The following is a 24855-nucleotide window of genomic DNA, read 5'->3' on the forward strand; positions in this document are numbered from 1 at the left end:
AAAAATTACAATTAAAATCCATTTTTAGCCCCTGAGCTGTGATATTAATTAAAAGTAGGTATTTACCTTCGAGCTTGGTTTTCATAGCTCGATGTCATATTTACACTATGACGACGCTACTTCAGCTGAATGTTCAACGTCTGACGATGGCATTATAATGCCGAAACGGCCGTAACTCAAGTTACAACAGATTGAGCTGTAGACGAAGGTAAATACCTACTTTTAATTAAAAATTACAAATCTGAATTTCTACTAAATGTGATTTAATAATGTTTTCTTTCTTAAAATATTTACATTTTAAAATTATAAGTTCTGCTATTAGAAATTCATCTAACTTGACATGGGAAAATGAGACAACACTGATATAGCATCCTTCACAGAATGGTATATTATATTTTTGATTTGAAGTTTGTCTTCATGGTTTGTATGCAAATCTGAGAGTATTCTGAACTCTTGGGTTAGGTGTAAGCACTGTGACACATTCTCTGGGGAGACAAAATCTTCAGCCACTTTTACACAATTAAGCAGGTTCTGAACCTGTAAACAATAGACAAATTTAGTTTTCCTATAGTCACCCAACAAAGTGGGCTTCCTTGCACAGATTATTGTACAGAAAGCTCCTAATTGCTGCATTTACTTAATTAATTACTTTGTCGCATACCATTATTCCAACCAAACAACACAAAACAGCGTGCTTTTATAAAGCACGTAATCCGTGTACGCTTGGAAATAGGTGTTTACACTTAAAGATATTACAACGCCATGATCAGCTGGTGCAGCATTTCCCATTGTGTTCAATGTTTGGATTTAGCCTAACCTAAAAACTAGGCGTTCAGTGTTTGAAAGACTAATTATTTATATAATTTAAAGTAACTGTGGAGAAAATATAATGCGTAACACGAGTGCAAACTGCCTTTGTTGCACTCGAGAAACTTTCCACACTTGCCTACGGCTTGTGCGTATACATTTCTCTTGTGTGCAGCAAAGTACCACTTCACCCACTAGTTACACAAATAACTATTTCCAACAGTTACCTGACAAAGTGGGTTTCCATATACTGATTATAGGACGCAAAGTAGCTACGGTAATTGCTGCATTTACTTAATTTTGCCGCGGTCATTTGTTTTTTTTTTTCATTGTTGTGTGAGTAGCCTCCGGATTGCGAATAATAACTATGATAGTGGTTTAAATACCTTATTCTTGCAATCCAATTGTTGTCTTCACAACTAGTTTCAACCTGCTAGGAGGTCATCATCAGGTGAGTACAAGGATGATATTACTTCATATGAAGGTCGTCAGTAGCAGTTTTATCACATTCACACAAACACACGACGAATAAACACATAGTGCGCACACATATACGGCCGATAAAAACATTAAACTCGACAAGCGGACCCGTGTTGATAATGCGGAAGTTGCGTCTAGACTGTAGGGTAAACAGCTGGTCAAGCATCACGCGCATTTTCTTATCGCTCGTCGGTTCCATTCCCATTGTCTCTGCCCTCCCCTTCCCTCTCCAGTATTTCTATTGCAGTGTTGTATATGACGTTTGAATTAAAATAAAGTTGGTCGTTTAAAACATTATCCATGTCTGATTTGACGGCTCTATATATCTCGAATTCTTCCTCAGCACCGGTCCTCAGGGGCCTTCCGAAAATTCACAAACCAGATGTCCCAATTCGACCTTTAGTAAATTTCATGCCTTCTCCAGCATATAAAGTAGCTAAGAGATTAGATAAAATTATAAGGAAAGAAATTGTGCTGGAAAATAATCACAGTGTTAAGAACAGTATTGAACTCGTTGAAAAAATAAAAAATCAACAAATTAGCGGAAATTATAAGTTGGCATCTTTTGATATTGTTAATTTATACACGAATGTACCCGTCAAAGAAACCGTGCAGATTCTTGAACAAAACCTTCAAAAAAATTCCAAATTGTCACCCAACGCCATCAATGAATTAATTTCACTGTTAAATACGATATTAAAACAAAACTACTTCCAGTTTCAAGATAAGTTCTACTTACAAAATGACGGCCTAGCCATGGGCTCCCCCCTCTCCAGCATTCTTTCTGAAGTATTCTTAAACCACATCGAGAACCAGCACTTGTTTACTGACTCCAACCGATATAAGAACAAAATAATTTTCTACTATCGATATGAAGACGATACCATTGTCCTGTTCAATGGTAACAACAGACAGCTATCCCTTCTAAATGCTTATTTATGCCATATTCACAATAATATTAAGTTCACATTAGAAGAGGAGAAAAATAATTCCATTAATTTTCTGGACCTTACCATATCAAAACATAATGACAGCTTACAGTTTAAAATCTACCGAAAACCCACCTGCTCCGACCAAACAATACATTCAGACTCACACCATCCATTTTCACAGAAATTAGCCGCATATCATTGTTTTGTAAATAGATTGTTATCAATTCCAATGAGCACGGACGATTACAACGAAGAGATAAACATCATAAAACACATTGCCGTCTCCAATGGATACACGACCACGTTAATAGATAAATTAATTTTGAAACACCAAAACAAAACAGAAAGAGTGAACCAAAATAAAAAGTTCTTATCAGCTGACTATAATTCATGTCTTAGTAATAAATTCAAATCATTAATGGGGAAAAATAACATAACAGTATCCTTTAGAACAAAAAACAATCTGGGACCACTTCTGAAAGAAAGACCAAATACAACTAAACTTAAATATGAAAAAAGTGGTGTTTACAAAATCAACTGTTCAGATTGTAGTAAGTATTACATAGGCCAAACTTCCCGCTCTTTCTCCAAACGCTTTAAGGAGCACGTACCAAAGAAGACCACCTCAAAACAAACTTCAACCTTTGCCGAACATTTAATTACTCATCAGCATAATTACAGCAGCATTAATGAAAACATAAAAATTTTACATACGTCACAGGACAAGTTTAAAATTAACACCCTGGAAGAATTCGAGATATATAGAGCCGTCAAATCAGACATGGATAATGTTTTAAACGACCAACTTTATTTTAATTCAAACGTCATATACAACACTGCAATAGAAATACTGGAGAGGGAAGGGGAGGGCAGAGACAATGGGAATGGAACCGACGAGCGATAAGAAAATGCGCGTGATGCTTGACCAGCTGTTTACCCTACAGTCTAGACGCAACTTCCGCATTATCAACACGGGTCCGCTTGTCGAGTTTAATGTTTTTATCGGCCGTATATGTGTGCGCACTATGTGTTTATTCGTCGTGTGTTTGTGTGAATGTGATAAAACTGCTACTGACGACCTTCATATGAAGTAATATCATCCTTGTACTCACCTGATGATGACCTCCTAGCAGGTTGAAACTAGTTGTGAAGACAACAATTGGATTGCAAGAATAAGGTATTTAAACCACTATCATAGTTATTTGTTTTTTGCCGCACTTATTTTTTGCTGCACTCCAGTATTTCATCCAAAAACATAAAATAGTGTACTTTTACTTGGCAAGTAATATGTGTAGGCTTGAAAATAAATTAGCAACACTTAAAGATACATTGACTATGATCAACTGATGCAGCATTTCCCATTTTGTTTAATGTTTGGATTTAACCTGACCTAAAATGTGTTGCATAGGGTTTGAAAAACTAATTATTTGTTTTTAGTAACTGTAGGAAAAATATAATGTGTAATGCAAGTGCAAAGTGCCTTTGCAGCAGCACAGAAAACGTACTACTATAACCCAGAATGCCAACCGCATGGTAAAAAGCATTAAGCGGTTTGAGAGAGCTTTGCCTGTCAATCCGTAGGCAGCGCCACCAGCGTTGCCATGCAATAGCATTGCAACGCTGGTGGCGCTGCCTACGGATTGACAGGCAAAGCTCTCTCAAACCGCTTAATGCTTTTTACCATGCGGTTGGCATTCTGGGTATAATAGTACGTTTTCTGTGGCAGCAGTCAAGGAACTTTCCACACTCGCCTGCGGCTTGATATTTTAAAAGCCGTTTGATGGCTTTCTAAAGTCATTTTTATGTTTCTAAAACTGTGTCCAAAAACCTCCATCACCTATGTTTTTAAGAAGAAATATATGTTTAAATTGATTTTTCCAGGATCCAATGGAGGGAGGGGAGATTAACACCTATACACCTCACCCTTGGAACCACCATCGATTAAAGAGTTTTTTGCAGACAAGTTCCATCACCATCACATATTTGCAAAAAAAGTTGTTTAACAACATTTTGTGATTTGGAATCTACTAAGTAACTTACCTAAAGTCCTAAAATATAAGATCAGTACACAAACCCAGCCAAAGTTGAAAAATCACAAAAACAACCAAAACACACAGAGAAATGTACTGTTGAAAAATCAAGTTACTAAAAATCCTTGAAGGAATTATAAAATAAAAACTTCAAACACAGAATCATTTTCTGTTTTAGGAATGAGGAATTGACCTTTATTTTCAATATTTAAATACATCCTTCACTTGTTCAAAACAATGTTAGAAAAAACCTTTTTCCGTATAAACTGTAACTTAAGCACTTGCAAGAAATTTCTAAGGTGGGAGCTAAGTTATCTTGTTCTAGGGGTCAGAGGAAAATCTTAAAACATATTTATGTGTCGCTACAAACTGTTTAAAACCTTACAGAACGTAGTGAATTAATACCCACCTTTGTAGGCGCTCATTTTTTTTTGAGAAATTTCCCTCAAAGTCGAAATCTGTTACTTGCTTTCAGATAAAGTCTAGGTATCTTACCATAATTCTTTTTGAATATTTTTTTATCGTCATTTTACTATAATATTTTGAAAATAAAGATTTTAAAGTGTGTCTATGTATTGTAATTGTTAAAAACTATTTTTAGAAATTATTTTTAAGGATATTCCTCTAAGAAACTCAATAAAACAATGCACCTGATGTGGGGCTCCCGCTGGGATAAAGACAGCATCGCCCAGGCACTGCACGATGGCGTAGCCCTTCACTTGGTACTCTCTGTACAGCCTGTCACGAAGGTCTGCGTCCAGGTACCAGTTCTGGTCATGTATGGGGTCCTGGTGACGACCCAGCTTGATCTTGCGCTCTTTAGCCACTCTAGACAGTAGGTGGCGTATCTTGTTTGCATCTCTTGCTGAGTAGATGTGCCATATAGCACCAGGCATTTCTACTCTCACTCTTCGTCTCATCTGCACCTCCACACAAGCCTCATCTATGGCTTGATATGCCTCTAAATGCAAAAATAAACTCAATAACAATGCTATTATTAAATAAATCTTTTGAATACAATGATGTAAACATATTAGTTTGTGTATGATAGTTTTATTTTTACTTAGAGAATAAATTATATGTGTAACATTGAACCAGAAAGCAATATCATTTTTTTACAGAAAACTATAAAAATGTTACCTTACCTTTGATGAATTTATCTCTATTGATGTCTTTTGGGATTCCAACGTATACCATGACGTTAACTGCGTCAGATATATCTAGATGAAGGTTTGTAGTTCCTTTAGTGGGATGTATAGCAGATCCATATGCTATGTACATCTTTGGTCCTAAATCTGGTCTTGCAAAATATTTTGGCAGTCTGGCAGGTAGGTTCAACTGTCCTGTGCGTTTGGTGTATTCTCCAACTGGAAGTGCTGCCATCAAGTCTTCAAACCTAAATTACGTAAAAAATTTATATTACACCCATTCACCTCTCATTTGAGAAATTGTTAGTTATTAATAAATTGGTTCTTATTTGATCTTATAATTAAAAATCACTCTTGAAATATTAAGTAAGATCCAACAATAATGCAACAAACTTCTTACAGATTCATTATTATGGACATTGGAAAAGCAATGTGCAAGTAACGAGCACCACAAGTCACAATGTTTCTATTCTACTCATAAAGTTCAAAGATAACACCACTATTATGCTAGTGATTTTGCTATGAGGTAGATTGATGTTACTACTGGATGTTAAAATGGAGAATCACAGACAATCTGTCTTATATCTGTGATGTGAATGAAGTTTGAATCACATAGTCAATGATTGTTCTTTCATGGTTTCATTGGTCTTCCTGGTAGATTGCCCAGCTGCAGTATGATCAAAGCTTCATCTTGGCACATTGCCTTGCAGTGTTGGGTAGTAGCAGTAAATGTAGCATTGCTACTTTTGTTAAACTGTAGCAAAGGCAAGTTATATTTGTAATGGCAGTAAATGTAGCATTCACTACTTTTTTGCTTCTTTTCTTGTTCTTGTATAAAATCTAGGTAAACATTTTTCCTAAAGTAAAAAAAAATGTTTTTAATTATTTTGAAGTAATCTTATCAGAGTGAAAATTTAAAAACGTACGTTTTCATGTCCCTGGCCTTTTACTTCGTAGATACTGGATTTGTAGTTTATTATTATGTGTTTTATTATTTTTTGGGACGGGGGCAACATGTTACACACATTTATTTGGTTTTAAATAGGTTCTAGGTATTTTTTTCGTATTTTTAAAGTCTCGAAATTCACGACCATGACGTGTGCCTAGGGTACATTTTCCAACTTTCACGCTGTTTTTAGACTAATTATTCATGCCGAAATATATAAAGCCATATTTTTACGTCATCAATGGTTATTAAACTTACAAAAAAGGAGCATATTATAATTTTATTGTCATTGCAAACTGACTACCATGACAAAATAAGTCTGTCCCTCGATTTGGCGTCACGACCATTTGGGAAAAATTTTCAACTTTGGAGCACGACAGTGGCAAGCCTGGCGTCGATGGAGTCAGTTGGTTTTAGAGACTAGTTCGGGGTGTACGTCAGGATTGTAGTGCCGGTCGTTTTGAGTTTAAAGGAGGAATTACAAGATTAATAAAGGAAAGATTGTGTTTTTTGTAATTTTGGTGTGTCCATGACCGTACGTAGTCATTCGATGAAGTAGACATGGTGTTATTTTTTGTTTATAAGATATTTCAATTGCTAGATTAACCTAGAAGTCCACTTTCTATCCTCGAACATGAGGTGCAGGGCTACCACCAGAACAGAGCCAAATAACACGTAATTTCACGACCAAAGTTTCACGACCATCGCGGTTTTTTTCACGACCAATCCAGCCTTATGGATTATAGTGTGTTTGGTCGTGACAATAACTTTAATATAATTGTAAATTGAACAGTTTAGTTCAATTGAAACACATAATTTTATTATATCTAACAGTATAATTGAAGGATTGTTTAGAAAGATTTAGATTATTCCAGACAATTCACGACCGTACCGCTTGTCCCTGACCATCACGTTTATGATTTCTAAAAAAAAAATTCAAAAATTAAAATATCGTCATATTTCAATGTTTTATACACAAAAGAAACACACCTCTATACAAACATAACGATTTTTCGGGTCTCTGGTAAGTTTTTTCGGAGTTATACAAACTTAAACAGATTTTATTGGCTTTTTTTCAATTTTTTGAGTTTTTTTCTTTTTTTCTAGAAAGACCAAATATACCAAAAGCTCAGTGACCTTTTTATTGTATAATGGTCATAAAAGTAAATTAGTTTATAGCAAAACATAGTTATAAAAATAATATTAACCATTTTTAATATTAATTTAAACGTCCGTTATGGTCGTGACAGGATTTTGTGTTTTTCCACTAAAGATGCTCTTTAAAAAAAAACTACCAAAGATATTGCGTTACCATGGACATTTTATGAAACTTCAAATGTTAATAAAATAAAAAAATAATAAAAGTTTTGATAAAAGGGGAAAAAAATTTGCAAAGTGCTCTTCCTGAAAACGTACTTAAATTTTCACTCATCAATAAAACAGACCAACATTTACAATAAACATATTTTAAAAAATTAGCAATTGTATACTTAACACTTCTCTTGTTTTCTAATGTCTTTTAACGGTTTACAAAATTTACATTAAGGTAATTTATTAATAGTACAATATTCAAATTTATCATATTTGCCATCGCATTCAACCCAGTGTGACCGAAATCCATTCTCTCATGTCCTCTACAACTGGAAGATCAGAGTTAGGAGTTGGTCAGGGGTTTTAGAACTAGAATCAGTTCCTGACAAAAAAAAAAAAAAAATAAAAAATGGAAACTGGCATTTAAAATATTTCCATCAAAAATGCTGTTTTTTTTAATAGTTTTATAGTTTTGGTAATTTGGAAAAATATTTGTTAGTGCACTACCTGATGATCTTGAAAACACCCTCCCCCTCTCTCGTCATCAAAACGCTACATAACCAAGCCACTTAATAGCTGGGAGTAAGTGAAAGGATGTAGCTGTACAGCGGATGAGGAAAAAATGCCACTTAAAAGATTCAAAAACTTCGCGAGTGACATTTGCCAAGAGGCCGGGAGTTGTCGTGAATCAGCAGGATCTTTGAGTTTAGCTTTCCCCTGCGCTTGTTTTGTATCGCTCTTCTAAGGTTTTGCAGAGTTTGGCAATACCTTTGAGAGTTTATTGTTGTGCCTCATTCTAGGAAGTTCACAAAATAACACATTCCCTATCCAAAAAAACAGTCGCCATCACCTTCCTTGCCCACATCATTTGCATGCTTTTCTTGGGTTGGGGGGAATTTGTGTGCCCCCACTGCATTGACTGCAATTTTGTCTCGCAGTTCACATGTTTGAACCATGTTTTGTTGAACCAGTAACGATGCAATCAAGAAGTAAGTCACCATCTTTATCGTAAGTGTCCAGAAACGTTAGTGCTGCAGCCATTCACATATTATTTTATGTCTCTCTGTCAAGATTTTTGGTACCCATTTTGCACAAAACTTGTGGTAATCAAGCTTTTCCATAATGATCACGTGCAACAAATTTCGCCAAATTTGTGGAAAACCCATAGAGAATACCGTTATTGTGATTTTTCAAATTTTATGGACTTCGGCATTGACTTTTTCGACACTTTCTGCAGTCACTATGTTGGGTCTTCCACTTCGCTCTTCTTCATGATTATTAGTTTGGCCATTTAAAAAATTGTAAGACCCAATGACGCATTCCACCCTCAGTGGTTATGTTTTCCCCATACCCTTCACACAGTTGCCGATAGATTTCTATTGGTTTACAGTATTTTTGCAGTCAGAAACCTTATTCCTCCACAAACTTCACAGTTTGCTGCATTTTCCATCCACACAGACATTTTAAACTATCACAGTCACTCAATGGAGTACAGCAGCACCCTCTCACTAGCACCACTAGATGCCGACTGAGCTGTTTAACGAATTGACACCAAGATGGCCGTGCTAGCCTCGCCCCTTTGGGAATACAGACATAAACACAATCTACTTTCTGAATAGCACTTGTATTTGAGCCACCGTAGGCTTTTGCTAATTGATTGATAGCACAATGTCCAATGGCATCCAAGGCCAGAATCAAACCCGCTCAAGATCAAACTTAAAATTTGAGGGTGAGCACAAAAACCACCCAGCTATTCATAACACGTCATTACGTAGCCTACTAAAAAAAGTTTAACAAACCGAGCTTTTGATTACTTGAAAAGGCTCTGGTTCCAATATTGATATTGAAATGAGGTGTTTTACTGTGTAGTAATATAAAGTTTTAGAAGTAGTTAACGTACCCCATTCTCTTCAATTTCAGATGTAACTCACCCAGTTACCTTGATTTCCATACACATTTTCCATCACACCCAGCCCCTCCTTGAGGACCGTTTCCAGTCACTGGAGTTCACTTGTAAATTTAAGTACAAGTTTATATCTGTGTGTCTTCCAAGTTTTCATGGGTAAAATGTGCCTGAGCATTATATGTAACATTTACAAGATTAAAACAATGTCCTGTGGATTGATTTCTCTGTAAATTTTTCAGGCCAAAAACGTGTTAGTATGTGCATGATATAGGCGGATCCCTTTGGGGTGATATATATATATATATATATATATGTATATATATAAATAATGTAGATAATAAATTAAGAAGTAGGCTTTGTGAGGTAAGAATTTTACATGATGGTGAGTCTCGAGATTGCCTTAAAATGCATTTTCCAGTTATAACGCTCAAACTATCCCCGGTTATCTTAAGTACCCCAAATGAAATTATTTGAAAGTAGCCGCCCCCTTTTAAAATGCTGAGTCCACCCATAGAACATGAGTTACTTTTGCAGCCGAAGAAGAACTGGTACATAAATCCCTTTCACTCAATCCTGTAGCAAAACAACAAAAATGAATATAATTTTACTACAGTTTTCTTCGATATCACATAGGGTATTTTTCTAACTAAAAAAATCTTTAGAGCATCAGTAGCTTGTGTGAAATTAATAATCTGACCCTTAATAATCTAACACCCACCCAACCACTGTTTAATTATTAACTCAACTCTATTTTAAGATGGGAGAATAACATTTGATTGGATGTTGGTTTAACAAGACAACTTAGCAAAATAAATATTAAGTACAGATCAATTATTCAATACCTTGATGGCAACATTTCTGCAAAATCTTCTCCAGGAGGCCAGTCTTTCAGCTTCAATAGCATTGCTTCGCCTTGGTCGTCTTTAAGCATTTTATTTACTTCTTGAAAACCTTCCCAAAACTTGCTCATGTACTGGCCAGGTATTACTTGACCTGTTAAGCAATTCACTAAGTCGTTCTTCTTACTTCCAAAATCTTTTATGAATGAGTCTGGTTTCCACAGATCTTCATTGAGATACTTCAACAAACCACTCACCAACACAGGCTGTCCTCGCCTCCATTGATCCTGACAAGTATTTATATTTACTAGGGTTGCTTTCAGAGAGGTGAAAGCCAGTTGAGCGGAACAAACGTGATTTGATATTTGTATAAGTAACTAAATGTAAAAAAGTCAATAGATGTATTAATGCTTGTTTTATTGATTATAATTGTAATAATTCAAATTTGTTTTTACTACATCTTGTTATTCAGACACCTCTTCCAGAAGTGCATTGGTAGTTTTGACCAGGAAAATATTACGGTAGTTGGAATCTGATATTAACATCCAAAAAGGGCATTAAAGTATAAAAAAGAGAAAGGAAATTTAACATTCAAATTCAACTTTAGCCTACAACAAAAACATTGGTGTTCATTTTTCACCCTTACAATCGGTTTAAAGTATTTAAGTATAAAAAACAGTAACTATTTAAAAAACACGTGAGTATTAAAGTATAACATCAGGAGGGAAAATTTGACATTTAAATTCAACTGTGCAACATAAACATTGGTCTTCATTTCAACCCTTGCAATCGGTTAAAATCAGCTTTCTTTGCTGAAAATAATTTATGATTGTTAATACCAAGTATTCTTGATATGATTGTAATGTAACTGGAATGTAGGTCTTCCACCATTATTGGGACGATTTAGAGACGGCATTTTAATACTGGCCTTAATAAAACCATTGACCATTGGATACAGAAGATTTTGATGAAAAAGCTGGCTATAAATTTAACATGGGGATGGAATGTCTAGTTGTATTGATAGTCAAAGATAACCGTGGTTAAAAGTGTACTTCTATAAGTCCAGGTAATTAATTATTTACTTATTACGGTTATAACTGGACGTATGTATAGTCCGTGGCTTGGCAATCAAATAACAGTATTTATATAGGATAGGCTACTGTTATCAACATTTGAAATTACTGAATTGTTACCAAATTACTGTTTCACAAAATGCAGATTCCATTTCAGCCGAGCCATTAAAATGAGGATTTGCCGAACAATTATTAATATTACAGAATAGTATTTAATGATGTAGACTACAACTTTTCACATTTCATAAATTATATGTTAGTTTTGCTATGGGCAAAGGTCCAAATCCAAATGTTCTTTTGTTAAGACCATATGCAAACATTTTTGAAATCGTTTCCCCATTTAACCAACTATTCCAAAAGATTAAAATTATATGGTGCAACACAAATAAACAACTCGATCACCTACCTATAACCTACACTTTACCTTCCTAATCTAACCTTACTTCAAAACATTTAATGTAGTCACGAGTACTCATAAACCCCGACCTACCTTCCCCACATGCCTAAATTAGATCAGTGTTCAATCTGCGTTTTATTAATAAGTGTAATAACTTACTGCACCGTCGATGTAATTCAACATAATATAATCTGTGATGTATTATCGGATTAAATACCGATTTCGATGTGGTTCGATATATCGCTTATTAAATCCTGATTTCTAACATTGGCTGTTTCTAATCAGCTGGCAACACAAATAGGTTCCCAAGAAAGTAGTCACTGGTCCGTATCCCTCCGCTCCTTGTTTATGCTCCGCGCATTGAGAAAGTAGTTCCGTATATTTTCTCGATTTTCAGTGAATTCCACGCCTTAAAAAAATGTTATAATGGCATTTTCTTGTTTATTAAAATCATAGGAATGGTTTAAAAACGTTTAAAAGAAAAGTATAGAAAGTTCAGAAATACCTTATGATTCTCTTGTTTACATTTTTCTTGTAAACAAAAAAACTGTCATAGCTACTTTAGTCCCATAAGCCTAATGTTAAAAATTTAAAAATTTAAGTTCGTTTTAAATTGCATTAGCATTATCTAATTGAAATTTGTTTGTTTACAAACCATCTCATTATTAGTCTAAGTAGTCTTGTTAAGTTTGGCTGAAATGTGTTCAGCCGTTATTGAGTGATGGTGTTATATTGTTTGCATTGAAGTTGATCCCAAAGAGCTTCGCTCGCTTCGCTCGCTTCGCTCGCTCCGCTCAATTATTTATACAGTAACATATAAATTAAATCATGTTTACACAAGGCCAATAGGCAGACAGGTTAACTGGTTTGGTGTAAATATGGCTTAAAACAAGAAAAACGCTAATTCATTACTCATAGGTTTGTTAATTTACCGCTCAGGTTGTGAATCAATCAATTTATTTAATGAAGGGAGAGTTAATAACAATTTATTAAATATATTAATCTGAAAGGAAATGAAAAAAGGCTAATTCGCTTATGAAAACTCAAAGAAACGAATTGGCAACAAAAGAGGTGAACTAGAGGGTTTTATTAGGTTTTAGTTGTAGCTCTACGGATTTATCTAGTTAACTCATTTCTAAAAGTAATGTCTCTCTTTACAAATTACCTTTGAAGAAAGTCTTATTAGATTTAAGAGATAAAATAGTACAGTCACACTCAGTGATGGCTATTTATTCAGATAGAAAAATACTAGGCACATTTAAAACCACATGTGAATGAAAGATGAGTGTCGGATTAGTGTGTTGTGATGATCCCTTATACATTGATGGTTACCTGGAAGATGGGATAGTTGGTATCAGCACTGGGATCCGTCAGCAGGAGTAAACTGCCCTGACACAACCAGGTGTGAGGACTATCAGGATACATCAAGCTGCTCACTGTGTGGGTCATTACTCTCGGCAGAGCTGGGTCCAATTGCTTCACTTCTTTCACTTCACTATTGCAAGAAACTACTTCAGGAGATGGATTATCAAGATGTGTTATGCGTAGTTTCTTTCTTAAGCTCTCATAAAATGTTCCTAAATAGTCTTCTGTATTGGTTGTGGAAGCCTTTGAAATAAATACCAGTATGTGAGTTAGTTAATAATTAAAGTAGGCTATCTAATAATGAAAGACACATTGTAATAAGTTGTTAAAATATTTTTGTTGCTACATGGTAGTTAAGATGCTGTATTAGGTTGTCATTCTGACAGTATAAAACTTTCATTGCATACACAAAAAGATTTTAAAACTGGAGCCAGAATTGGCCTTTTATTAACAATTTTTTTCTCCTAGGAGGCTAGGCACGAGCCCAGGATTGTTTTTCCACATTACTTAAGGCTAGACCTAGGGGTTGTGGCAATACCACTGAGAAAAAAATCCATTGGTGACTTGGCGGGATTTGAACCCGGGACCTCATAGGGACCGAAGCCCCGCACTCACACCACTAGACCAGCTCGCTCCGTTTGGTAACAATAACAAATAAATATATCACATAATTTATTATAGTCTCAAAAGAGGTTGGCAGTATCTTTTAACCTTGCACAAGCCTGTCCACATAGACCTTTTGCCTGGGCATGGAATGTATGAAGAGGTGTGCGACATCGGTACAAGAATGAGCTTGTTACTGTTGATTCTAATTACTTGTTACTGTTGATATTAAATTTTAAAACTTGTTATAGTCATGTTAAGTTAAGTAGTTTTAGGTAAAATATTACAGTATTACTTATATCGATTTTGTTCCTGTTTTTCTTTGCCCAACTATTTTTATGTTTCAATTTTATATATGTTTATACTTATAAAGCTCGTGCGTTTCTTGGTGAAGCCTGGGGGTCGGTGGTTAGAGTGGCTCTGAACCGGTTTTGTAGGGGTGGGGGTACGCCGAAAATCAGTCTGCACTCTCAACCTGTCCGAGCAACATCGCAGATACACTCTTTTTCAAAAACATTCGGGATGCCAGTTCGATTATCTTAAAACTTATTTGGTTTATTTTTAAGTTTATAGTGGTATGAAAATACAATTTTTTTTTTATTTTCGTTTAAGCCATAGTTCCGTATAATACTAATGCATTATTTGTACTTGCTTTTGCCCACGAAAAATCTCTGGCTCATTAACCAGTACATTTTGGAGTATTAAAAAAAAATAGCCTACTCTAAATTTTAATATAGAGAATTTTATAAAATATGCTGTCCTCCGTTCATAAACATTTTCATATTCGAGTGAAAATTTAAAATTGTACGTTTTCATGTCCCTGGCCTTTTACTTCGTAGATACTGGATTTGTAGTTTATTATTATGTGTTTTAATATTTTTTGGGACGGCGGCAACATGTTACACACATTTATTTAGTTTTAAATAGGTTCTAGGTATTTTTTTCGTATTTTTAAAGTCTCTAAATTCACGACCATGACGTGTCCCTAGGGTACATTTTCCAACTTTCACGCTGTTTTTAGACTAATTATTCATGCCGAAATATATAAAGCCATATTTTTATGTGATCAATGGTTATTAAACATACAAAAAAGGAGCATATTATAATTTTATTGTCATTGCAGACTGACTACCGTGACAAAATAAGTCTGTCCCTCGATTTGGCGTCATGACCATTTGGGAAAAATTTTCAACTTTGGAGCACGACAGTGGCAAGCCTGGCGTCGATGGAGTCAGTTGGTTTTAGAGACTAGTTCGGGGTGTACGTCAGGATTGTAGTGCCGGTCGTTTTGAGTTTAAAGGAGGAATTACAAGATTAATAAAGGAAAGATTGTGTTTTTTGTAATTTTGGTGTGTCCATGACCGTACGTAGTCATTCGATGAAGTAGACATGGTGTTAATTTTTGTTTATAAGATATTTCAATTGCTAGATCAACCTAGAAGTCCACTTTGTATCCTCGAACATGAGGTGCAGGGCTACCGCCAGAACAGAGCCAAATAACACGTAATTTCACGACCAAAGTTTCACGACCATCGCGGTTTTTTTCACGACCAATCCAGCCTTATGGATTATAATGTGTTTGGTCGTGACAATAACTTGAAACACTTATATTGAAAAAACTTATATTGAAACACATAGTTTTATTATAACTAACAGTATAATTGAAGGATTGTTTGGAAAGATTTAGATTTTTCCAGACAATTCACGACCGTACCGCTTGTCCCTGACCATCACGTTTATGATTTCTATCATAAAAATTTCAAAAATTAAAATATCGTCATATTTCAGTGTTTTATACACAAAAGAAGCACACCTCTATACATACATAACGATTTTTCGGGTCTCAGGTAAGTTTTTTCTGAATTATACAAACTTAAAAAGATTTTATTGGCTTTTTTCTATTTTTTGAGTTTTTTAAATTTTTTTCTAGAAAGACCAAATATACCAAAAGCTCAGTGACCATTTTATTGTATAATGGTCATAAAAGTAAATTAGTTTATAGTAAAACATAGTTATAAAAATAATATTAACTATTTTTAATATTCATTTAAACGTCCGTTATGGTCGTGACAGGATTTTGTGTTTTTCTACTAAAGATGCTCTTTAAAAAGAAAACTACCAAAGCTATTGCGTTACCATGGACATTTTATGAAACTTAAAATGTTAATGAAATAAAAATAATAATAAAAATTTTGAAAAAAGGGGGAAAAAATTTGCAAAGTGCTTTTCCTGAAAACGTACGTTTTTAAATTTTCACTCATTCCTCTTAATTAGGTAAAAAATTAGATATTTGTTGAAAATACTCATCACACAACTGTCGTGCGAGCAACCTGAACCGCCTCCGCACCGCGATACGAACTCCGAAAAATGTCTTTAGTCAGACTAGTATCAGAATAGGATGACGACGTCAACTTCCCCTCTTGCACTCGGCTCCCCACTTGCCACTACAGCCAAGTGGGCCTGGGGGTGCCTCACACCCAGGCTTCACGAAGAAACGCACGAACTCTACTCATGTTATTTAGTTGTAAAATTTGTTGGTTCAAGCTTTGTTACTGTTAAGGAAGAGAAAACTATTAAATTATGGCTGACTCAACGAGATGCATGTAAAAGACATTTAAGTGAAATCAAGAAATGCTACGGACAAGCATTTTATAAGGCTTATGTAGTGTTATAATGCCCTTTTGTCATTGTGTTGTATTGAATAAATAAAGTGAATTGAATTGACTGATAAATGTTAATGGCAGCAAGACCCAAAGCCACGATTTTGCTGCCTTGGATTTAAAGGCACATCCATCTGAGCCACTAACTCACAAAAACTTGCCTTACACTAAGTAATTTGATGTGTGAAAATTAAAATATTGCTTTAGATCTGTATATTAGATACAGTTATATAGGCAGTTTTGTATTAGGTTTTTCAGAGCTTGTAGGCACTAGGGCATTATTATCAAACCTCTTTTGTATTTATTTTTTTTATTATTATCTTCCTCCTCAAAAAGATTGGAAGACAATTAATTCACAATTATCTATTCATCAGTCTGTTTCACTCAATGGTAAACAAGACAGTTGCGGCATTTTGATGCAAAACATAACCTCAAACCAGGTTAGGCAACCAATGAAACTAAAAATACACAGAATAACTATTGCAGATAGACAGAAAAAATATTGTCCCATTAAGTGCTGGGCTCCCTCGGAATAAGGTTGAACTGGTAGCAATGTCCCAGGACAGAACAGTTCCATCTAGAAATGCCAGAGCGCATTAGCAACAGGGTCCGTATGCCAGTGGGTTAATAGGTTGATGGGTGTGTGTTTATCACCCATGGTCTTGAAATACACAACAAATTTCTGACTAGTTTATTCACACAGTTGATTGGCAAAGAATATAAGTAGGTATTAGTAGGAGATCTATTAAGGCACACAATCATAGCAAACGGAATTACATTAAGGTTTTATTGTATTTTATGTAAGATGTAATGTAAGGTGAATACCTCAAGGTCAGCATGTTGGTAATCCCTTGACATCTTGGCATTGGATGATGGCTGATCAGAAATGTCTGAAGAAAACTCCAAACATGGCATAATCTTTTGAACTTTTTCCTTGAGATCTCTCAAAGCATCTGATGGAATTATTTGTGTTAACATGAGCTTATCCTGGTCGTGAGGTTTTTTATTGACACAAATCAACCAAGGTCTTTCGACTTTCATCCAGTCAGATGTGACGCCTTTTCTTGCCTTGAAATGAATCAATTATTGTTTGTTAATTAATTATTAGATTTGTTTGACTGATTATAACTTAAATTTGCTAAAAAATGTTTGTTCAATACATTTTGCCACTTTATTGGTTTTTACACCATTAAAAAAATTAAATAGCTTAATTCAAGGATTTTAACATAAATCTTTCCAATCTTTCAAACACCAAGATTTTTAGAGGTATTTTTAGAAAAAGCTTTATCCAAGTTTTACAAAATCCAATAAGCAACAGGGTTGTTGTAAATTTTCTAGTGTGTAAATATCACCAATGCCTGAAAAATTACTTGCATGTTTTTATTAATGTATAGGTTTATTGAAAATAGCTGTGGGTTCCCACACGTTCACTACCCATTGTTGAAAATGGGTGGATACAAAAAATTTTGTTTAACTAACCTTTACTGAAAACTTTGATATTGAATTAGGACATTTTTAAATTTGAGAGTTTTCTTGTTACAAAAAAAGTTAAAAGAGATGGATTACCTTGTAGCAGTCAATGCACACAGAAAATCCACATGATTTACAGGTCCAGTGGAAGTTGAACAAGGTTGTATTGCACACATCACACATTTCTCTGCAACCAGATATAGGTCTTTTCCATGCCACTACTTTCTCTGCAATGAAGAGTGACAATTCAAATCAGTTCCAGGGATTAATAACTGTGATAATACACAAACATTTCACTCACAAGAAGAGTAGGAACCAGGGACGTAACTAGGGGGGGGGGGGGCACGCGGGGCATGAGCCCCGGGCGCCAGTTGTTAGGGGCGCCAACACGGGCACAGATTTTTTCAAACAAAAATTGTTGAAATATTTTTAATCTGTCTTGTGTTGCAAAAAAAATCGGTAATTATTCCGTATAGGTGCCTCCAAACAAATTTTTAATTTTGATATCTTACTTTATAGTTTTTTACCTCCTGAATCCAAATATACCATTATTTTTCACAGCTGATGATAATTTCTCAAGATATCGCCGTATTAATATACAACATTACAATAAACAAGGTAGGATGGATGACATTTACAAGTGGAATGAACTATGGGTTAAGTAAGCCAACAGCTGATTGTTTTCAATCATAGTCAAGCAAATGGAAGGGACAACTTTAATTAGCTAACTCTGATTCTGCAATATGAAAATCACCTGATTAAGTTACACTTTTCACTTTCTAAGACCACTAAGTTAATCTTATATATTAAAAAAAATTGGTTTTTCTTTTCCGAGTTCGTTTGGCTCTTCTACCCGACCGATTTTCATGATTGAGGTCTCAAATTGAAGGTATGCACGCTCAGATTTGCCATCAAGCATCGGCATATATTTATCTATAATCCTACTCGGCTTATACGTAAAAGAAGTTTGCTCCCCATGTTATTCTTATGGGAGTTAAATTTGGTTTATCTTTGCCGAGTTCGATTGGCTCTTCTACCCGACCGATTTTCATGATTGAGGTCTCAAATTGAAGGTATGCACGCACAGATTTGCCATCAAGCATCGGAATATAGTTATCTATAATCCTACTCGGCTTATACGTAAAAGAAATTTGCTCCCCATGTTATTCTTATGGGTGTTAAATTTGGTTTATCTTTGCCGAGTTCGATTGGCTCTTCTACCCGACCGATTTTCATGATTGAGGTCTCAAATTGAAGGTATGCACGCACAGATTTGCCATCAAGCATCGGGGTATATTTATCTATAATCCTACTCGGCTTATAAGTAAAAGAAATTTGCTCCCCATGTTATTCTTATGGGATTTAAATTTGGTTTATCTTTGCCGAGTTCGATTGGCTCTTCTACCCGACCGATTTTCATGATTGAGGTCTCAAATTGAAGGTATGCACGCACAGATTTGCCATCAAGCATCGGAATATAGTTATCTATAATCCTACTCGGCTTATACGTAAAAGAAATTTGCTCCCCATGTTATTCTTATGGGTGTTAAATTTGGTTTATCTTTGCCGAGTTCGATTGGCTCTTCTACCCGACCGATTTTCATGATTGAGGTCTCAAATTGAAGTTATGCACGCACAGATTTGCCATCAAGCATCGGCATAAATGTATCTATAATCCCACGCGGATTATACGTAAACGAAATTTGTTCCCCATGTATTTCTTATGGGAGTTAAATTTGGGGTTTCTTTGCCGAGTTCGTTTGGCTCTTCTACCCGACCGATTTTCATTATTGAGGTCTCTAATTGAAGGTATGCACGTACAGATTTGCCATCAAGCATTGGCATCAATGTATCTATAATTCCACGCGATTTCTACGTAAACGAAGTTTGCTCCCCATGTATTTCTTATGGGAGTTAAATTTTGTTTCTCTTTGCCGAGTTCGTTTGGCTCATCTACCCGACCGATTTTCATGATTGAGGTCTCGAATTGAAGGTATGCACGCACAGATTTTCCATCAAGCATCGGCAAATATTTATCTATAACCCCACTTGGTTTATACGTAAAAAAAATTTCCTCTCCATGTATTTCTTATAGAAGTTAAATTTTGTTTCTCTTTTCCGAGTTCGTTTGGCTCTTCTAACCGACCGATTTTCAAGATTGAGGTCTCAAATTGAGGGTATGTACGCACAGATGTCCCATCAAGCATTGGAATATATGTAGCTACAGTCCAAACCCCCAATTATACGTAAAATAAATTTGCTCTATTGGTAGTTAAATTTAGTTTTTCATTTCCCAGTTCGTTTGGCTCTTCTACTCGACCAATTTTCATGGTTGAATTTTCAAATTGAAGTTATGCATGTCCAGATTTCACAACTAGCATCGGTTTAAGATACAATATACAAAATACAAAAAAAAAATAAAAATACAAGGTTAAACCCGCCGAAATCAACAGGTACTGTTGAGGTAATTCTATTTTGGAACCATTTGGTTTGTTTGTGATTCAGCACTATGCCAATCTTAATAATCATAATTAATTACACAAATGATGCCGGAATTTTACCGAAGGTTCTTATATGAAAATAAATAGGATAACGTAATTAGAATTGAGTATAGATATCAACTTTCGTTTTTTCGTTTCGTTTAGTTTTTTGTTTTGTTTTTGTCTAAATAATCTACTTTTATTTGGGCTATCGGTATAATATCGGGCTATATACTTTTATTCGGGCGGAGGGTATGTTGAGTTGAGCTGACTCTGAACTTTAGTTTCAAAACATTTTCCAATATCTTATCTTAGACAAAATTTGTGATTCCTTCAAAAAATATTTACATCTGTCTTTCGAACATATGATTGAATATTTATTTAATACCGATAAGGTGTTTACATTTTAAATGCATTTTCGTTTTGTTTACTAACACGTTTACGATTTTATCTGTGGCATTTATGATGAAACTGCGAATTACGTAAATGAGTCGATTATTATTGTTCGTTATATTATTTTTTTCCAGTTATTGCTTTTTGTGTGTTTACTCAAATTTATTTGTATCTACGATGAGTAATTTAGATGATGGGCACTACAGCGTCCTTGAACATAAAAGTGACAGTTCTTCTTGCGTAACACCAATGCACAGTCTTGGGTGTACTGATAAAAATGTTATACCTTCCCAATACCATAATAAAGGGGATCAGATTGTGGTCACAGTTCCTGCAAAGAAGCGTAGGCGCAATTCGACTTTAACAGGGAGGCGTGAGAGAGGTGTCAATTTCACAAGAAAGACTTTAGTTGAAAAACCATTCTTGAAGACGTCTTCAATCAGTGCCTTTTCAGACAAAATTACAAATGAGTCTAATGTACCTTCCCAATCCCATAGTAAAGCTGATCAGATTGTGGTCACAGTTCCTGCAAAGAAGCGTAGGCGCAATTCGACTTTAACAGGAAGGCGTGAGAGAGGTGTCAATTTCACAAGAAAGACTTTAGTTGAAAAACCATTCTTAAAGATGTCTTCAAGCTGTACCTTTTCAGACAAGATTCCAAATGAGTCTAATGTACCTTCCCAATCCCATAGTAAAGCTGATCAGATTGAGGTCACAGTTCATGCAAAGAAGCGAAGGCGCAATTCGACTTTAACAGGAAGGCGTGAGAGAGGTGTCAATTTTACAAGAAAGACTTTAGTTGAAAAACCATTCTTAAAGCCGTCTTCAAGCTGTGCCTTTTTAGACAAGATTCCAAATGAGTCTAATGTAGTACCGATGTCACACAACGCTACTTCATCAAAGATAGGGCAACTTACCGTGAGTAATAATTCTTTTAAGACTAATTTTCCTACTTTTGATATGATTCCTATTGTTGGTGACGGAAACTGTTTATTTCGTGCTATATCTTACTGTTTGCATGGTAGTGAAAATAGACACTCTGAAATAAGATCAGTTATTGTTGATGATGTAATAAGAAAGTGGAATTTATATAGATATTTCATAGTTGGGGACACTTCTTATGGACATTATATTAAGAACGTTAGTGATTACGAAACTGTGATGTCCGCCAATGGACAAAAGCAGGGCATGTTGAACTTAACAGTGCTGGTGAATTATTTCACGAGTGTAAATTTAAGGTGCACATTGAACATACTAAATCAATACTTGAATTTGGTTCTGGTAGTATAATTCACAACCTACTCTTCACAGGTAATTTAGATGATGGACACTATAGCGTCCTTAAACATAAAAGTGACAGTTCTTCATGCGTAACACCAATGCACAGTCTTGGGTGTACTGACAAAAATGTTATACCTTCCCAATCCCATTATAAAGGGGATCAGATTGAGGTCACAGTTCCTGCAAAGAAGCGTAGGCCTACGAGCAATTCAACTTTAACGGGGAGGCGTGAGAGGGATGACGATGTTACTAGAAAGACTGTCGTTGAAAAACCATTCTTAAAGCCGTCTTCACGATGTGCCGTTTCTGAAGAGATCCCAAATGTACGTGCTTTCTCTGTAGGGAGCCTTCAGGAAGTGTGTAGACATTGCTCTGCATTGTATTTTAAAGCGGAAAAAAATACATCGGGGATCTTTTCCTTGTGTTGCTATGATGGGAAAATTAAGTTACCACCCAATAAAATTCCTGAGGAGATAAAAAAACTATATACTGGAAATGATGAAAAATCCAAAAACTTCCGAGAAAATTTAAGGCAGTACAATAATGCAATGTCGTTTGTTTCTTTTGGTGCTAATGTAGACCTACCTCCGAGTTATGGTCCTTATACCTTCAGAATCCATGGCATGGTCCACCACTTAATTTCGCCTTTATATCCCAAGGATTCACAAAGTGCTTCTTAGGGCCAGTTATATATTCTTGACTTCGCCAAATCTAATGAAATTAGGATTTCTCACAATGCTAACCTAAATTTAGACAAAAATACACTAAATGATTTAAGTAATTTGTTAGACAAATGTAACCCCTATGTTCGATCTTACAAAACCATGCACCAGAAAGTAGAAGAGGAAAAACTTCATGCACAGAATGAGAACCGTGTTCCTCTTAATTTTGTTATGAGGTTCTATCATGAGCCATTTGCAGATCAGCGTCGTTACAATGACCCAGCTGCCTCTGAAATTGCGGCTGTTTTCGAGACGGAGGATGGTGCGCCACCTTCACATAGACATATTACAGTGTATGAAAAGGAAGGAGGTTTAAAGAAAATCAATTATGATAGTATGCACTGTGACCCCATGTGTTATACTTTAATTTGGCCCTGCGGTGAAACTGGTTGGCATATAAATTTGCCTATTGAAGGAACGCGTGAAACAAAAATACGGAAAACTGTTACCATGCGAGAGTATATTCTATACAGAATTTCAGTTAGGGGAAATGGTTGTGCTGGAAACTTTAATCCTATAGTAAGCGCTGGAAAACTTACTCAACAGCTTTTTGTAGACTATTATTGTCGTATTGAAGGAGATAGACTAAAATACATTCGAAGAGAACAAACAAAATTACGTGTAGACACTTATGTTGGTTTGTCCGATGCTTTACGTATAAGGGCTGAACAGGATAAGTTAAGAGTAGGTCGGATCGTAGTTTTGCCATCGTCCTTTATTGGTAGCCCCAGGAATATGATGCAGAATTATCAAGACGCTATGGCATTAGTCAGGAAGTTTGGGAAACCTGACCTATTCATAACATTTACCTGCAATCCGGCATGGCCTGAAATAACAGGGAGTATTCATACTTGGGAGACGCCAAATAACAGACCAGACATTGTTGTAAGGGTATTTCATACTAAGGTTCAGGAACTAATACGTCTACTGTGTACAGTTGGGATATTTGGAGCAATAAAAGCATTTTTGTATACAGTGGAGTTCCAAAAGCGTGGATTGCCCCATGTTCATTTGCTTCTAACGTTAGATGATGATTGTAAGTTTAGGGGTCCAGAGGACATTGACAAAGTTGTTTCGGCCGAAATTCCCGATCCCATAAACCAAGATTTGTATGACTTAGTTAGTAAGCACATGGTGCATGGGCCGTGTGGTATATTAAATCCTTCCTGTGTATGTATGAAGGATGGAAAATGCAAAAAAGATTTCCCTAAATCCTTTATTGAGGAAACGCAAGATAATGTTAATGGCTATCCGATTTACAAGCTTAGAAATAATGGGAGAACCATAACTAAACGTGCAACTGGAGACGATGTAAATGTTACAAATCAGTTCATTGTACCATACAATCCATTTCTTCTTCTATATTTCCGTGCACATATTAATGTAGAGATCTGCTCCAGTGTACGATCTATAAAGTACATCCATAAGTATGTATATAAAGGTCACGATTGTTGCAATATAGAGGTAGCAAGGGAAAACGATGTACTTGATCACGATGAAATTAATTTATTCCTGAATGCTCGATATGTTGGACCAAGTGAAGCTGCTTGGAGAATGTTTGCATATTGCATGCACGATCAATCTCACACTGTGGTTAGATTGCCAGTCCATTTACCTGATTCTCAGAATGTTTACTTCAGAAACGATGCCCCGGAGGAAGGTTTAATCCAAGCACAGTTAAAAACTACCCAATTAGTAGCATGGTTCAAGTTGAACAGAAATCCTTCAACTAGAAGTCCTTATGTATATCCCGAAACACCAGTTCACTATGTATGGAAGAAAAATGAATGGCATAAACGTAAACACTATTCTAGAACGATTGGCCGAATGTATAATGTTTCACCTGCGGATTCCGAGCGATATCATTTACGTATATTATTACTACATGTAATTGGTGCTACCAGTTTTGAAGATTTGAAAACGTATGAAAATTTCACACATCCTACATTTAAGGCAGCAGCAACAGCACGAGGATTAATATTGGATGATATGGAATGGCAGCGAGCCTTACA

General features: G+C 35.5%; 1 protein-coding gene across 1 annotated transcript in view; it reads right to left on the reverse strand.

Annotated features, from left to right (window-relative positions):
- Positions 1-284: 284 nt before the first annotated feature.
- Positions 285-24855, reverse strand: part of LOC128985523 (lysine-specific demethylase 3A-like) — a 46414-nt gene continuing 21843 nt past the window's right edge. The window contains exons 5-11 of the mRNA XM_054405108.1: positions 18064-18194; positions 17323-17565; positions 13202-13477; positions 10403-10686; positions 5395-5645; positions 4900-5210; positions 285-537 (exon numbers count right to left, since the gene is read on the reverse strand). Of these exons, the coding sequence (XP_054261083.1) occupies positions 331-537; positions 4900-5210; positions 5395-5645; positions 10403-10686; positions 13202-13477; positions 17323-17565; positions 18064-18194 (1703 nt within the window). The 3' untranslated portion in view covers positions 285-330. The remainder of the gene's footprint in view (positions 538-4899; positions 5211-5394; positions 5646-10402; positions 10687-13201; positions 13478-17322; positions 17566-18063; positions 18195-24855) is intronic.

The sequence above is a fragment of the Macrosteles quadrilineatus genome, unplaced genomic scaffold (genome assembly GCF_028750875.1).
Source record: "Macrosteles quadrilineatus isolate MER2022 unplaced genomic scaffold, UCM_ALF_1.0 Scaffold_2__2_contigs__length_208266976, whole genome shotgun sequence".
NCBI classification, from domain to species: domain Eukaryota; kingdom Metazoa; phylum Arthropoda; class Insecta; order Hemiptera; family Cicadellidae; genus Macrosteles; species Macrosteles quadrilineatus.